Below are 15,609 nucleotides of genomic sequence, written 5' to 3'. Positions count from 1 at the left end.
ATGTGCTTGAACTTGCTTAAGGTTCCCAGGAAATGACTCGTTAGCTGCAGGCGGGAGGTTTCATGGAAATTTCGAGAGCGTGCGGCTTGCTCGGGGACGGGCAGTGACCACGGCGAGCTGGCCCTCACGCACACAGAGAGCAAACGAGAGTGCGTACCTGTGTCCCAGAGCCCTCGGACGGTGCAAACTCCATGGATTTCAGAATGCTGTGGAGAGCAAGACAGAGCAGTTATTCCCCACTCCTACCTTTGATAACTGCCACACTAATGAGCACTAACATTACACTTTCCTGCACTCCAGGAACGGAGGAATGACAGCTTTAACAACCTCCCTGGCAGCATTATAATCTGATAGTGTCTCTAGAATAACTATTCAACTAGCAGTTGGCCAGCAAAAGTTTCTTGCCCAGCATGTAAATCATTCCATATGGAATCACACCAGGGCTGTTCGGAGTATAATTTTAAAGTTGAACACAGACGTAACATTGTTGCAAGTGGAATGTATTTGTCAAGCTTACAGGGAATGAAAAAGTTGTAAGAAGGAAGCCAGAGAGAGAAACCTCATCCCTCCCACCTGCCCCGGGGGGCCAGATGCTCACTTGGTGGCTGCCATGCAGGGACCTGGGAAAATAGGCAAAAAGCAAGGTCCCAAACTGCATGGCTCCAAGGCTGGCCACAGACCTGCTCTGCAGCCCCAAGCGCTGCGGGGGAGCAGGACTGTTTCTCCTTTGTTCTCCTTATCGCTGAAACCGCCTCGGTCTCAGCTTGTTTCCACAAGTCTGAGAGCCGAGGGAGTTCAGGTGCCCAGAACCACTGTTTCCAGTGTTCCTTTCAAAGGGACATTCCTTCCTTTCTGTGAGTCTATCTGGGAGGGAAGGACAGTGAGTCCACATGGCCCCAAGCGCTTGGGAAGGCGAGCGAAAGCGGCTGTGGTCCCCGGCAGCAGGCCACCTGTGCTCTCCCAGCGTTCTCGCAGCCATGACCTTGGCCTCTGCCCTCTTTAAGTCCCATGGAAGTGTCAAGAGCACCGTGTAAAAATGCCCAGGGTCCCGGGAGACCACTCTGTTGCAGCCACTGTGGTGGTCAGTGAGAAGCTGACGGCTTAGTTTATCTGTGGTTTTATCTTCGTAGTGGCCCGTGTCCCACAGACCAACAGAAAAGGAACGAAAGAGCAGCTGGGGGGTGGGGGGAAGGAAGGAAACCTCGTAATTTTATTTTATGGTGAGCTATTGAAAATAATAACTCAGGGGCCGCATTGCATCAGCCGGAAGAGAAGTGACGAGCAGTCTGGAACTTGTCCTTTTTTACGGCCGTCACGTTTGCAGCTATATTCTTGTCTGAAATCTTTAGGATCACGTAACAAAAGACTGAAGTGAGCCTATAAGCTTACACCCAAAACACCAGCGTCTGTTCGTTCATTCACTGGATCTTTACTGATGACCTATTGGGTGCTGGGCACTCAGAGGATCAGAACCGCTCTGCCCCTCGCCCTTGCAAACTCCACAGGCTGTTACAGGTAGATGACAAAATCCAAATAGCACCCAACACAGAAGACCTGATAGGCGCTGCTGGCAGCAGAAACCTCCTTGGGTTAGAGACGGGGTCCGTCTCAGGAGGAGTGAGTGTCTAAGAAGGGCTTGGAAGGAGCAGGGCATTTTACAGACCACTGAGGTGGGCAGGGGGCCTGGGGCAGAGATAGCTATGACGGGAGGTGGGGCGTGTCTCTGGAAGGGCCCTTGGATCACTAGGAAGTGGGAGGGCAGGGGCATATTTTAGCAGAAAAGCCATCGGAGTGGGGCCTTCAGATGCAGACCTGGGGCTGAGGGGGGCCACGGTGTGCACATGTAGCAGAAAGGGCCACTCGGAATGCAGGCACAGTTCTGGGAGGAAGCGTGCAGTGGCTGCGTGGGAGGGAATGGACCTTGATCGTGTCGCGCATGGGAACGGAGGTGAGCTAAGAGGACCGTCGGGACTGAGCTGCGTGGATGGGCAGAGGCTGGGGGAGGAGGCCTTCACATCAGAGTTTCTCTGACTCAGCACTAGAAGGCACAGGCTGTTTTCTTCTGAGTGGGAGGAAGAGCAGAAGGAAGGACGATGGGGACAGGAGCAGCAGATAGAGAAGGTCAGACAGGTGAATAGCACACGCCTCAGGGTTGGAAGAGGGAAGATGTAGGCAGGTGTGTGTGTGTGTGAGGGGTGTCCAAGGAGGTGCTGCAAGGCTGTCTGCGGCCAGAGGGGGCGACACCGTCCAGGGAGAGACAGGCTGGGCCTCTGGGCACCGGGCTGAGAAGCCACCTGCAGGCAAGTTGCCAGCGAGGCTGGGGGAGTTCATGACTGAGGGAGGGCGACGGGCCCTGGTGGCGGGAGGGTCCAAGAGGCCTTCCGTGGGCTTTTTTAGCAGTCCCGAGGGAATGGAATTGAGAATACAAAGAACAGCATGGCGAGTGGGTGTAGGCTTATTTTAAAAGGAGAAATTAAAAGTGTCAGGAGGGGGGGCTGATGGGATAGCAGAGGAGTAGGAAGGGATCCGGGGTGTGGGTGGGGGGGTCAGCCTGGAGAGACGGGAGGGAGACGCCAACACCAGAGAAGGGAGCCTGAGGCCAAGGGGGTGTCTGCGGAGGGGTTGGGCCCAACAGGGGGAAGCAGAGGAAGGACCCCGTGTTCCCGCAGCAGCGGAGAACACGGGCCTGCAGGGCCCGGTGACCGTCTGCCGTGTTTCAGAGTCCGGCCATGGAGGCAGGGGCTGCCCATGAGCTCCAGGAGGGCTCCAGGAGGGCCGGGGGTAGCCTTGGGGGAAGGAGTTTGAGGCACTAGGAGGCGGGGCGTGAGTGCGGGCACTTCTACTTGAGAATGTTCGCATTAGCACTGGAGGGGTGACAGGACTTCAGCTACTGCCTTTGGATGGGAAACTGGAAGCTGAGAGAAGAAAGTCCTGGTGTCTGAAGGTGGTCAGGGGCGGGGGGTGGTGGTATGAGGCCATGTGTAGGCTTTCAACTGGAAAACACTCCCCTGGGGGCACCTGGATGGCTCAGTCAGTTGAGCGTCTGCCTTTGGCTGGGGTCATGATCCTGGGGTCCTGGGATCGAGCCCCGCATTGGGCTCCCTGCTCAGCGAGGAGTCTGCTTCTCCCTCTCCCTCTGCCTGCCGCCCCCCCCACAAATACATAAATAAAATCTTAAAAACAACAACAACCCCAAAACAAAACATTTCCCTGTTCTGCTCCTGTTTGGGGAACTTACTGCTAGCACACAAGCTCATATTTCGTAATTTCTATCAGGGCACCGTCTCCCCTGATTCTGTGCACACTGGCATACTTGAAATGCACGGCGTCTTAGAAAAAGTCCCCAGAGCTCAGGCACAGGCCTGAGTGCACACGCCCACGGCTCTGGGCAGCCCGGGACACGGCGCGGTGGGGGAGCGGCCGCCAAGGCCCAGAGCGAGGGCCCGCGGCTGCCCCGTCCCTGGCACAGAGGTTCCTTAGGAGAAGTCACCAGCGAGCCCTGGCTTGTGGGCGGCCGCACCGGCGTCTCCACACTTACTTTAGTTCTTTCTTCACTTCTTCATAGTCAGCCTGTCCTTTGAGTTTTTCTTCCAGTTGCTGAAAACAGAGGAATTTTATTAGTGGCTGTGTCTGCAACGGGTTGACGGACCTCGCTATGAAGTAAATGCTTGTGTCCCTCTACCCCCTACCCCCAAATCTGTGTGTTGCAACCCAACCTCCAGGGTGATGGTGTTAGGAGGCGTGGCCTTTGGGGGCGACTGGGTCACCGGGGGGGGGAGCCCCACGGATGAGATCAGTGCCCTTGGCACAGAGACCCCACGACGCACCCCAATGCGCGGGCAGGGTGGGAAAGCAGACACTGGTCTGGGAATCAGGAAGGGAGTCCTCAGCAGACACGGAATTTGCTAGTGCCCTGATGTTGGACTTCCCAGCCTCCAGAACTGTGAGAAATACAAGTTTTTTGTTTAAACCGCCCAGGTCATGACGTCCTGCTATGGCACTAGGACAGCCTTCATGGACTCCAGTCCCTAGGGAACGTCCAGCTGTCCCTGAGACGAAACGCAAACGTGAAGTGAATGGTGCCAACGTGTGGGGTCGCTTTCTTGACCTTCACGCTTCTGGTCTGGCGTGAGTGTGGGCGTGAGCAAGTGTGAATGTGCACAAACACACACACGGTAATATAAGGTGTAATATCAAACCTAACCAAAGTAGAACAGAGCTTTAGCAAAGTGGAAAACAAAATGAGAAAAGGCCATTTTGTAGGAAATACCACGAAATGGCAAACAGAGCGAAGAAAAGTGCTCAGCACTTTCACATCAGCGTGTGGCTTTTCGCGAGATACATTAGGCTAGCTGACATGTGCAGTCAGTTGTCAACACCTTTGGTGGGACCCTGCTAACAAGAGGTACAAGCCCTTTGTCACTGAGTGTTGGCATCAGATAGGAATCGGGGAAAAAGCATTTGAACCTTCAGATCCGCGCTACCCCCCCGCCCCCGGACATGGGCACTTCAGGAGCGGAGGCCCGGTGAGCTGGGTGGTCTTTTTGTCTGAGTCCCGCGGGAGGGCCCTTGCAGGGCACCTGGTCAGCAGGGCCAAGGTTGGGAACAGTCAACTGACTCCCTGGCCCTCGAATGCCCCTCAGAGGGGGAATGAGACAACACGCACCCCGGCTATGAGATGCTCTGTGAGCTCACGGGCCCTGATGTGGCTGGTTTGTGCAGTGCTCTGTGGGGCTTTCTTGCTAGGAGGGGCCTTTGGCTTTGGGTGGTCAGCAGAGGATGCTCCCTTCTGCGAGGGTGTTTGGACTAGTTTGCTCTTGACCTCCCGTGAAGGGGAAGGGAATAAGGCCGCCTCACATAAAACACAAAGACCCTGGGGCGGGGGATGGCTGACGATTTAGCATGTTTCCAGGCCTGGGGTGAACAAATTCCAGGTCCCGAATCCACAGCGCTCCCAGTTGCCTTTTTTAGGTAGTGCTTGGCCAGCCATGGCTGCAGCCACAGTTTAAGGCCGACTGAGAATGTTCTAGAGTTTGGGGAGGAGATGCCCATCTGGCCCATCAGGCGTGATGCTCACCTGGATCTCAACCTGCCCACTGTCAGAGAATTTTAGCTCATCTTTTCCTATCGCCTTTGTTGGCAAATTCTTGTGTGTATTTCCATCGTGTAAAAGTGCTCTGCCCTCGTTCCTTTTTATGACCTCTTGCCAACTTTATATATCATGATGGTTTCTCATCGTAATCAAACGGGGGGGTGGGGTGGGTAGCATACACTCATTTTCCGACAAAAGAGTCTCCGAAGGTGCTCTCGAAGAAGTGATTACTTCATTCTCCCTACAGTCGTGTGTCAGCCATCCCCAACAAAAGACGGTCGGGTGCCGCTGGGATGCAAGGCACCTTTCAGGCTGTGCAGTTCACGGACGCCGGCTATGAACACATTAAACTTGCTCGTGTTCAGGAGACAGGAGGGAGGGCAGCGAGAGGGGAAAATCCGGAGCACTGTAGAAGCCAGCAGGGCACTGAACCTGGAGTCAGGTCCGTCACTTATGAGCGGGACACCTCGGGGCACGGTAATCAGTGTTTCATCTGTGAAATATGCAAGGGCAGCAATGACCTCAAAGGGTTGGGGAAGGAGCACAGGGCCAGGTCCTGGTGCGGATGTGGCACCCCGGGGCCTCTGATGTGGGGCTGTCACCACTGCCAAGTCTCCCAGGGAGCACGGCTTTGCAGACCCGTGAGGGGCCCTAACGAGAAGGATTTAGGACAGGAGTCCTGTCACTTGGTCGGATGTATGGTTTTCGCTGAGGACTGAATCGTCTGCTGAAATTTCTGCCGCCTACCCGGGGGCAGCTTAATCGAGAAGAACCCCAAGACTGCTTCTGTAAACCTCTGATGTTCGTTTCTTGGGGCAGACAACAGGATGCAAAGTCTGTCCGGACCTGTGAGCACTGTGAGCCCGACCTCACCAACGTCTGGGAGTCTGACTTCCCAGAGCCACACTCTGTCCTCTGCTTGGGTCTTTGACCACAGACTCCTTGCTGGGTGCCTAAAAAGTCTAGCTTCAAAAACTCTCCACCTGGAAAGGGCAACAGCTCCGTCTGTTGTCCTCTGGAGAGAAAGGCTCCTCCCAGATTTCTCAAGTATTCCTTGGCTGGGCCAGATTCGGTGCTGGGGTCTACGCCCCAAACACTATCTCCCTTCACTGCTGCACCATCTCTGCACAGGTGGCTGTGCACCCACAGAAAGAAAACAAATCACCGAGTTCTACAATCAGATCGCACTCGAGCGGGAAGCCGCCCCCGCCCCCCCTGCAATTCCAGGAGGAACCTACGTGTGCGGAGGCCAAGCCAGGCGCTCGCTGGAGGCCTGGGCTCCGGAGCCTGACAGATCAACCAAGGCCTGGCTCTGCCACTTAGTTGCAGGGTGACCTTGAACAAGACACTGAACTTCTCTGAGCCTTAGTTTATTCATCTATAAAATGGGGATAATGGCACCCATGGTACAGTGCTTTGGTGAGATCCAGATAGAATGATGCCCGTGGAATGAGCAGCACACGACCAAGCACTCTGGAGATGGGGGGTGGTTACTGGTACTGGTGTTATTAGGACTTTATCCCTGGGGGGTGGTATCGGAGAGGACTGTGATTTTGGAAGGTGCTCTCCGGTTCTGAATCCAGGGGCTCTGTTTATGAAGTTCTCCACTTCCTAACGGGCTTAGCCTGTTGGGCCTCATGCTCCTCCCCTGGACAATGGGGAGAGTAAGAAAACGGGTTCCCAAAGACAGGACCGTCGCAGGATGTAGGTCCCATCCATTTAGCAATACAGAGCACACCCTTGGTCCCCGGAGCTCAGCAGGTGCTCAGCAAAAGGATCCTGAGTTGCTAGAAGAATTATCCGTATGAAGTTCTTAAAATGCTCTAGGGCTACCAACTCACGGGACCCCTGGCAGGAAGACTGATGTGGAGACCCTCGGAGAGGCCTTTCTTCTGGGCAGCACAGCAGGGGGCAGGGCGGTAATACATCCTTACCACGAAACAGATGGTGGGCTGGGGAGGTGACCCCGCTGCCGTGTGCAGATGCCTTTACCTTTCCCCCCAGATGGTCAGAGCCAGGCTTTCAGCAGTGTTCTCTGAAGCCCAACAGCTCAGGCTTGGGGCAGTGGTGTGTGACCCCGTGTCTTCACGGGGACCCCTGGGGTGAGGGGTCACCAGCCGAGAATGGGGACATATGACTGGGCTCCCTGGTCTGGGGGAGGGGGGTCTGATGCCCCACCCCTTGGGGTCATCTCTGAGGTCCCGGCTGAGGCTGTGTGCACCCTCCTTTACCTGCACGGGGAACCCATTTGGTCTCCATGATTCCTTGGTGAGAGATAGCAGGCACGTAAATTTAGGATCTACTGATGCCGGGCATGTGTTGGGGGCAGGGGAAGCCCAGGAGGCCCAGGTGGGTCCTGTGCACACACGGCCAGACTGTGACGGGGAAGGTTATTCTGGAGGGCTTGCCATAGGCTGGAGAAGTGTGACCCCGGACAGTGAAGGGGGATCCCCAGGAAGGCAACCCTATCAGAGGTCACTTCCAATTTCCCCGAGCTGTGATCCAGGTGTGAGCCAGGCAGCTGACTCCTTCTCACGGAACGGTGCCATCACAGCCCAGGAGGGTCCAGCCTCAACGCTCAGGCCACCAGGACGCTGCCTGCAGGTGGAACACCCGGATCCGACACGAGGTGGCCAGGGTAATGTGTATCTTTCCGAGAGGCCTCCTCACAGATTCCCACAAGTAATCAGCTCCTGAAAGCACTTCTAGTAACGCGCCCTGGTTTACAGCCGCCTTGGAGGGGCCTACCTGTGGCCTCCTGCTCCCCACGGAAGCCTCACTCCTTCCTCTCCAAGAATCTATGCTCACACCACCTTCGAGACCCAGCCAGCACAAGACTGGGGGAGGCCCGGCCCCGGGCTCTCTGCTATTGGGACTTTTGATGTTCGGGCTCGTTTGTGCGACCCAGGGTAAGTCTCTCCTACTGGGGGACGGGCACAGTGGAGGGACATGCATGGGCCTCTCCTAACCTCAGAGACCTCCTCCGCGAGGCCATGAGCATCATCACGGCTACTCATGTGCTGAGGCTGAGACATTGAGAAGACGCTCTTTGAAATGGGACTGAAGGCAGCCTCATTGCAGTAGGTTAGGGAACCTACGTATCAAAGTGCCAGCATCCAGAAACAAAGAACTGAGTGAATCTAGAAAAGTGGTCATTTGTTTTTTCCCAGCCCAACCCTCTGAGGGACACAGCGTGCTCCGTGGTGGCTCAACAGGACCCATCGAACTGCAGGAGATGGTGGGGGGTGGGGTGGAGACAGAGTGGGGGCGGCCCCTGGAGACAGCCCCCCAGGTGATTCTAATACACCCTCCATCCCCAGTGGGAAGTACTCATCTTTAGAAAATACCAGTTTCTCCCGATGGGAGATGGGCATTTTTTTAGCTAGCCTTTCGTATAAATAGCCATTTTAAATTGCAGGTATTGGTAGCATGATTTTCCGTGCTTTAGCAAGTAAAATGCAGGTGACTGCCTAATTACACTGCCTCTGTACTGAAGTGCTCCAACAGAAGACCATAGAATAGAGTTATCAAAAAAAGCAGTCTTGTAATGGCAGCCGGGTTACTTCATTAATTACAAATACAGAATTATCCTGTACAAGCAGCAATGTGCTTGAGGACTTGTCAGATTCAGCAGGAAGAAACATCTCCCATTTCTGAGTCTGTTTCCATGTCTATTTAAAGGGGAGGGGGGCACCACTGTATGTGGATAGCGATGTGTTTAGGGTGAACTTGGCTTGAGAAAGTAGAACACGGGGAAAAAGAGACTGGCAGACATCCAACTGTTGATTCATCCTCACGGAATTACCAATCGATCGTCTAGGTGAGGAAACAGTAGTTGCAAGAGATGGAGACTTTCAAGGTGCTGGAGAAAGCAAGCCAACGGCCCCCTCCCCCAAATATATTCCATTTCAGGGTATGGCACTGAGAAAACCCCAGTAAGCTCAAGAGTAGAGACTCTGCCCTGTGAGATCAACCCCCACGTCTCCTCAGCGACTGTCATCAAGCACGTTAGCGTTTGTCTCAAAGACCATCGTCAACGTTCATGGCAAAACCACCCCCAACGCCAAGCAGTGGAGCTGGGCCTCAAGCCGCAGCATCCTCAGACGGCGATCCCAGTTTGAACCCCGCACCGTGTATCCCAGCGTCCCCTGGGGCTGAATGACATGGTCCCAGAAGGAAAAGACTGGGGGGGGGGGTGCTGGGGTGGGAGACGGAGGAGCAGGAAAGGAAAGCCCCAGGGGAAGTTCAGGTGCCACTCCCGGCCGGAGAAGCCCCATTGCAAAAGCATCAGGTCGCCAATTTGACGGGTCTCATTCATAACCTATTTTTCCTAATAACTGCATTGCTGTTTAGTTTAGATTTGAAACTATAAATTATACACATTAGGAAATAAAAAAAAAAAAAAGCCCGTGAAGGTATCTCATTCAATTAACCTTACTCCTTCGGGTGAGGGAGGTAGATGTGCTCGTCTGGGGGAGGCTAATGCCTTTTGTGTGTGGGTTCAGTATTGGGGAGATCTTCACTCCTGGTGACAAGGGGTTAAGATAATTAGAATCAGAGAAGTCTTGTTACTAGAGGATATGTTTTGATTATGAGATCAGATGAAGATAAGGGAGCGATAATTTTGGAAGAAGTATTGCCAAATTGTTTTATTAACTGCACCGTATTAAAGAATTCCCCCAAGATATGGATAAAGAACATTAATTTGTAAAAATGCGTTTCATTTTTGTGTGTGTGTGAAGGCAAACATTAAAACCTTAACTGATTTAGAAGAAATTGCTCCATAATAAAAAATGTAACTTCTATAGCCTCCCTCTCATAGTCAAATGCAAGATGTATCTGAGTCCCCCCTTAACTGTAACAAAGCAGAGAAAGGCAAATTATCTAATAATAATGTCACTGCTGGGGTCAGAAATGGCTGTAACACGAGAAAATTAGATTTAATCTAGAAATAAAAGATGAACGCTGGCACTCACTGGGCAGGCTGATGGGAGAATAAGAACCATGGGAGAAATAAATGTCATGGTCGATGACAGATGTGTCCACCCTCTCCCCAAAGTCAGCAGGACTGGCTCCTCAGACACTGGAGGAAACGCACCCCGAAGAGGCCAGGAGGAAACCAGGGAGGGAGAGCGGTGGGTGCCCCGGGTCAGGGAGGTCAGGCCCACGAGCTGCTGACCTGCTGGAAACTCGGCTCAAGGTCAGAAACACGGGCATGCGCTGGGAAGGGAAATCTCAGTTTTTTAAAAAAATTAAGATGGGCCTAACTACATTCTGGAATTACTTTACTGAAGAGAAAGTTTTCCGGACATTTTTACAACTGATCTTGATGCACTGTATTTAGTACATGAAGACTGGGCTTGGCCATCATTCGCACGCTCTGCAAACGGAAGCTAGGCGGGCATCGCACAGGCTAGGGAGGGATAGCAGAGTGGGGGCCCGCTGGCCTGGGGGCCGGGCCCACACTCTCGCTAGCCCTGTCGCTTATCCTCAAGTAAGATACCTCCAAGGAGGCCCTTCCGGCCCTGACATGCCACGAATCTAGGGTGCGAGGATTTCCTTCATATGGTGCTAACTGTAGCAGGCTGAAAAATCTTAAATCAAGTATAATTATTTTTAAAAATACACTGAAAGGCTGGCGGAGCTGGATGCAAGGCATGTCTGTGCAGCTGGCCTGTGACCTTGGCAACCACTCCAACCCCACACGAGCAGGTGCACAGAATGTCCGTCTCTGGGATGCCAGGTGGGGAAGCAGCACCGTGGGTGGGCGCTGACAACGGGGCCTTCTACCAAGTGCTGCCTGCAACACACGGCCCATCAGGGGCAGTGCCGTTCAGGCAAGAGCTGGTAGAAGGGTTCAAAGTCACTCCCCCTGCCTTGGGCTCCAGGACCCTGCTTCTAGTTCCCTCACAGAGGTTCAAGGTTGCCCTACTTGCAGTCAATTCCAGACAAGATGCTCTCCGGAAAGGAGCTCGGACAGCACCTGTGCACCCGTGAGAGATGTGTCCAGGGGAACCTCATGCCTCCTTACGCTGCCACTGTTCTCACTGGAGGGAAAAACTCTTGCTGATGGTTGGAGCTCAGGCTGAAAAAAACCTGAGCCGTCCCTTCTGCTTTTAACGTGAGGACGAGTTCTAACCGTGACCTGTGCGGACCACAAACGTGAAAGACACTTGTGCAACAGCCAAGGCAGGGCTGACAAGGTGGCTTCTGAGCTAAGGCCTCTTGTGGTGGTCACCACATCCAGCACGTGCCCCAGACAGTGAAGACAGAAGTGACCCCCTGGGCCAACCGGCCCCAGGCTCCTCCAGGGTCACATGTAGAAGGCAGAGGCAGCAGCGGTGTGTGCGTGTGCGCATGCGTGTCCAGCCCTCCCTCAGCCCGTGGCCCCCACAGTGCTCTTACTTTGAGCGTGCTGTTCTTGGCACTCAGCTGCTGCTCGAGCTGGGAGATCTGGCTGGCCGAGTTCTCACGCAGCTTCGTGAGGCTGGCCTGGAGTCTCTGCACGTCCTCCACCAGCTGGGCGATCTCCCGCTCTTTGGCGGCCAACTCAACTTCCAGGCTGGAGCGGGTCAGCACCTCTATGGCCTGCTCCTGCGGAGGAGAAAGGAAATGACAAAATTGCCCTGGCTTCGGGTGGGGCTTGTGTTTATCTATGCCGGCAACAGAGGCAAGAACGTGCAGGTGGAGTGATGGGGACAGCGCACTCATGGTGACGTTATCTCTCGCCTCCGCTGGGATGCACTTGCCAACACCTCCCTGCACCACCTTCCCGTCTGCATGGCAAATGCGCCTGGATTTGGCCAATGGACAAGTATTTATTGGGTGCACACCAGGAACCAGGCACACTCTGTGAGCACAGGGAGAAGAGTCTCTGTTGTCCCGGGGCATCCAGTCAGGGGGTGGGGCTGGGTGTCTGAGATGCCAAAGCGTGTTGGGCCCCAACTGTGCCACCCCAAAACTGAAGTGGGGGAGGGGCATGGGGTCAGACTTGGGTGAGCCTGTGGGGTTTTAAGAAGATGTTCAGGAGAAGCCTCGTTGAGATGGTGACAGAAAGGGTCTTGCTGTGTGCTGGGGGTGCCAATGGGGCAGGCTCTGAGGAGGTCCCCTGGAAGCTCTGAAGCATTAGGATTTTCTATCCCAAGATGCAATGCAACATCCCTTTGGTTCGCTACTGCGTTATCCAGAGGCTGGGACGGTGTTTGACCAACTGATTCTCAGAGTCAGCATTTTAAAAAAGAGCTAAAAGATGTGGAAGAATGCATTTGGTAATTCTTTGCTTAGGAACGCTTATGATAACCGATGCTGTTAAAAACTTACTGCCCACCCCCCAATTTGCTCATTTTGGAAAATATGCAGAATAGGAAAAAAGGCATTACAAAAAAAAAAAAAAAGAAGAAGAAGAAGAAAAAGTCAGTTCTACGTCCCAAGGACTAAAGCTGTCCTTTATTCAAGTTTTAAAAAGGAACTCTGGCTCCTGAAGGACTCTGGAAGCTTTCCTGGTGGGTGGCTGCAGTCCTTCTGGGCATAGCCAGGGGACAGGGATGGAAGGACAGGACACACTAGTCTCTGTGACAGCAGAGATCTGGGGGCAGCTCAGGCTACAGGGTGGGGTGTCATCATCCTCGCTGTCATGCCCCCCTTCACCCCCAGAAGTACCCCAATTCATGTCTTGCTCTTGCCCAGACTGGCAGCCAGGCACTATGTGCTTGTCACAGGGTTCTCATGCTGGGGGGCAGCCAGTCATCAGGGAAGCAATTTTTCACTTCTCCCTGCTGGGAAATTAAGGACCTGATCATTTAAGAATGTAAAGCTCTGTGTGCAAAGGAGTGACTCCTTTCTGTTCCTTGGGTTTGTACTCTCTTGGAAAGTAAGGCCTTCATTCCTCCTGAGTCCTGGCAGACACGCACGTGGCCCCGGCAAGCATCTTCCTGCCTGCTTCTTTAAACGGCACATGCTGTCCACATCAGTTCTGCTCAGAGTGTGCTCCCCGAACTGGCGCCAACTCACAAAATGTTGCCGGTACACAGGGAGACAAGCCCGGAACGGGAGAGTGAGCGTTTAGAAACTTTCCTAGCAATTCAACGTTGCTGTGACGTTTTTACTGTCTTTTGTAAAATGACCAGTCTGCAACAGATCGGGAATTAACAACAAAACCAAACCCACCCTTGACCTCTGAGCGTGTGGGAAGCCCCGCCCTCGGCAGGAGCCACGGGGACCTGAGATCAGTCCTCCTGGTTGTGCCAGGGGTTAGTGCCTACGACATTAGTGAGAGAAGCATGTGGAAGTGACCTGTGAGGAGGGAAGGTGGCAGAAGGGCTGGTGGGCCTTGTCAGGAGGGTGGCCAGACGTGCCCGCACTTGTGGTGGTGGGCCTGGGGGAGCAGGGAGGGGACACGATGAGAGGGATATCCAGGGAGGTCGGTCTCATGGCGGGGGGGGGGGGGGGGGCCGAGATTGAGCCGCATTATCTCATTTTAACTTATTTATCAATTTTCCAACCTGAGGGATGCCAGCCATAATAATGGTCTCGAGTGCTCTCCGGGAGAGTCTGTACAACGAGCCAGATGGGGAGCTGGGGCTTTACACGGGCAAGTGCAAGTTGAATATACCAGGGATAAGTGGTTCAAATGATATGTGTAGAAACAGCAGCCGGCAGTGCTGAGCCTGGACTCAGGATGGGGACCTGGGGGCAGGCAGTCCCAGAGGGCCATCTGTTCAACTCCAGGGGCCGAGACTGGCCTGGCCCCACGCCGGCCGTGTGACCTTGGGCACTTCAACGGACTCTCAGGCACCCAAGCCGGATTCCTCATTCATAACATAGCCAAAGTCATTTGTGTCTTACATAAGCTCCAAGAGATGAGATCATCCACCCGAAAGCAGTAAGACCTTGGAAATGAGACAGAAAAGGTCATTCTACTCGAAGCCCAAATGGGGCTCACTTCCTGGCTGTCCCATCCTGAAGACACGCAGGAGATAAGGAAGAACCAGACAAGGGCCCAGGAGGTGATCAAGGGGCAGGGGGTGGAAGGAGGTCTGGGCCTGGGTCTCAGCGCCTGGGCAACAAGCTAGAAAGGAAGTTGTGCAACACAGCGAACACGGGCCGAGAGGAGGGGCGCTCTATACAGCTGCGGGAAGGTCAGTGTCGGGCACTTGAGACGCTCTTGTGATCACTGCCGGGAAGTGAAATGTACGATTCCAAGAGGGTCAGGACTGCTGGCTCCCGCGTGTCTCTCTGGGCCTCAATTCAGCTGTACCTGAAGCACTTGGGGGCTTTAGAAAATACATGGGTTCTGGGCCCTCCTCTGGAGACTGAGGCTCAGGGTCAGGACTCTGGCTGGGATAAGCCTCTGAAGGAAGGAACAGAACTGACTTCCCACAGTGGGCACCAGAACCAAGTCTGTCCCAGCAGGGATAGTCCCATGGCTCCAGGCTTCCAAGACCTCTAGGGGCTCCTACACTATTCACGAGTGCCAGGTTCCAGGGGGTGGGGCCACCGACGGCTCAGGGGCCAGGACAGGATGTGTGAAGATGCTCTGTAGAGTCTGAAAACATGGTAAAAACAAAAGGAAGGCCTTAAGATGATGACAGTCCAAAGGGAAAAATGAATGTAAAAGCAGAAGTTACTTAGGTAGGACTTCACTGAATTTTGTCCCTTTGAACCCCGTTCACCACCCCTCCCTCCCAAGCTGCGTGCATCTGAGTCCTCCAATGGAGATCAGCACGCCCAGGCCGAGATAAGCTACGTAATGACCTCTTTTATCCTGCAGCCACTTCCATATCAAATATGGATGAGATGTAACAGTATGACTTGAGACAGGAAAAAAGAACCTTACATGAAATGATGGTGCGCCTAGGGCCCCAGACTCAGAGACAGATACCTTACTTATATTTATCCCAGTGGTGGAAAGACGAGGGCATGGGGACCTCAGTTCTGCTTTCTTACTGACCCCCTGTGTTTCTGCCAACACCAAGTGGCCAGAGTAGGCTGATTCCATCTGGTGGACTTACCTGGTAGGGTCGCCTGATACATAGGCATGTTTCCTAATATTATGGTTTGTTTAGGTTCAAGGGGTGGCCTGGTGTGGTGCACCAGAGCCCTGAACTAATATTTGTCTATAAATACTTGACAAAGGACCTGCATATGTCCTGTCTCATTCAATGCACACGAAGGAGAGTAGGTCGATGGAGGGGGGAAAAGAGTGCGTTATGGAGTAAGACAACTTAGGATCAAACTCCAGCTTCATCAGGTTTGAGCTGTGTGACCTTGGGTAAATAACTTCTCTGGGCCTGTTCCCTTACTTGTAAAACGAGGATAATAAAACCTACCTCTAATGACAGCGGTGTCCTGAGGCATAAAGGAGACCACCAGATCAAGCCCCAGCGCGGCCCCCACCACAGGGCAAGAGCCCGTCGAGAGGCGAGCCTTCCACGATTGGCGATTCCGTTAAGACACCCAATGGATCGGTTTTGGCTTTTGCTCGATCTATAGACTCCACTGTTCCTCTGCCGAGTCCT

At 53.7% G+C, this 15,609-nt stretch overlaps 1 protein-coding gene across 6 annotated transcripts in view; it reads right to left on the bottom strand.

Annotated features, from left to right (window-relative positions):
* CUX1 (cut like homeobox 1) overlaps positions 1–15,609 on the bottom strand; it is a 352,682-nt gene that overhangs the window by 71,035 nt on the left and 266,038 nt on the right. For 4 of the 6 annotated variants that reach the window (XM_032430822.1, XM_032430824.1, XM_032430820.1 and 1 more), the window contains exons 11-13: positions 11,498–11,686; positions 3,539–3,597; positions 158–206 (exon numbers count right to left, since the gene is read on the bottom strand). In XM_032430822.1, the coding sequence (XP_032286713.1) occupies positions 158–206; positions 3,539–3,597; positions 11,498–11,686 (297 nt within the window). The remainder of the gene's footprint in view (positions 1–157; positions 207–3,538; positions 3,598–11,497; positions 11,687–15,609) is intronic. The other 2 variants (XM_032430825.1, XM_032430821.1) reach the window with 1 other exon arrangement.

Source organism: Phoca vitulina, unplaced genomic scaffold, assembly GCF_004348235.1.
Source record: "Phoca vitulina isolate PV1807 unplaced genomic scaffold, GSC_HSeal_1.0 scaffold45, whole genome shotgun sequence".
In the NCBI taxonomy this organism is placed as follows: Eukaryota; Metazoa; Chordata; class Mammalia; order Carnivora; family Phocidae; genus Phoca; species Phoca vitulina.
This window is presented reverse-complemented; position numbering and strand designations above follow the sequence as displayed.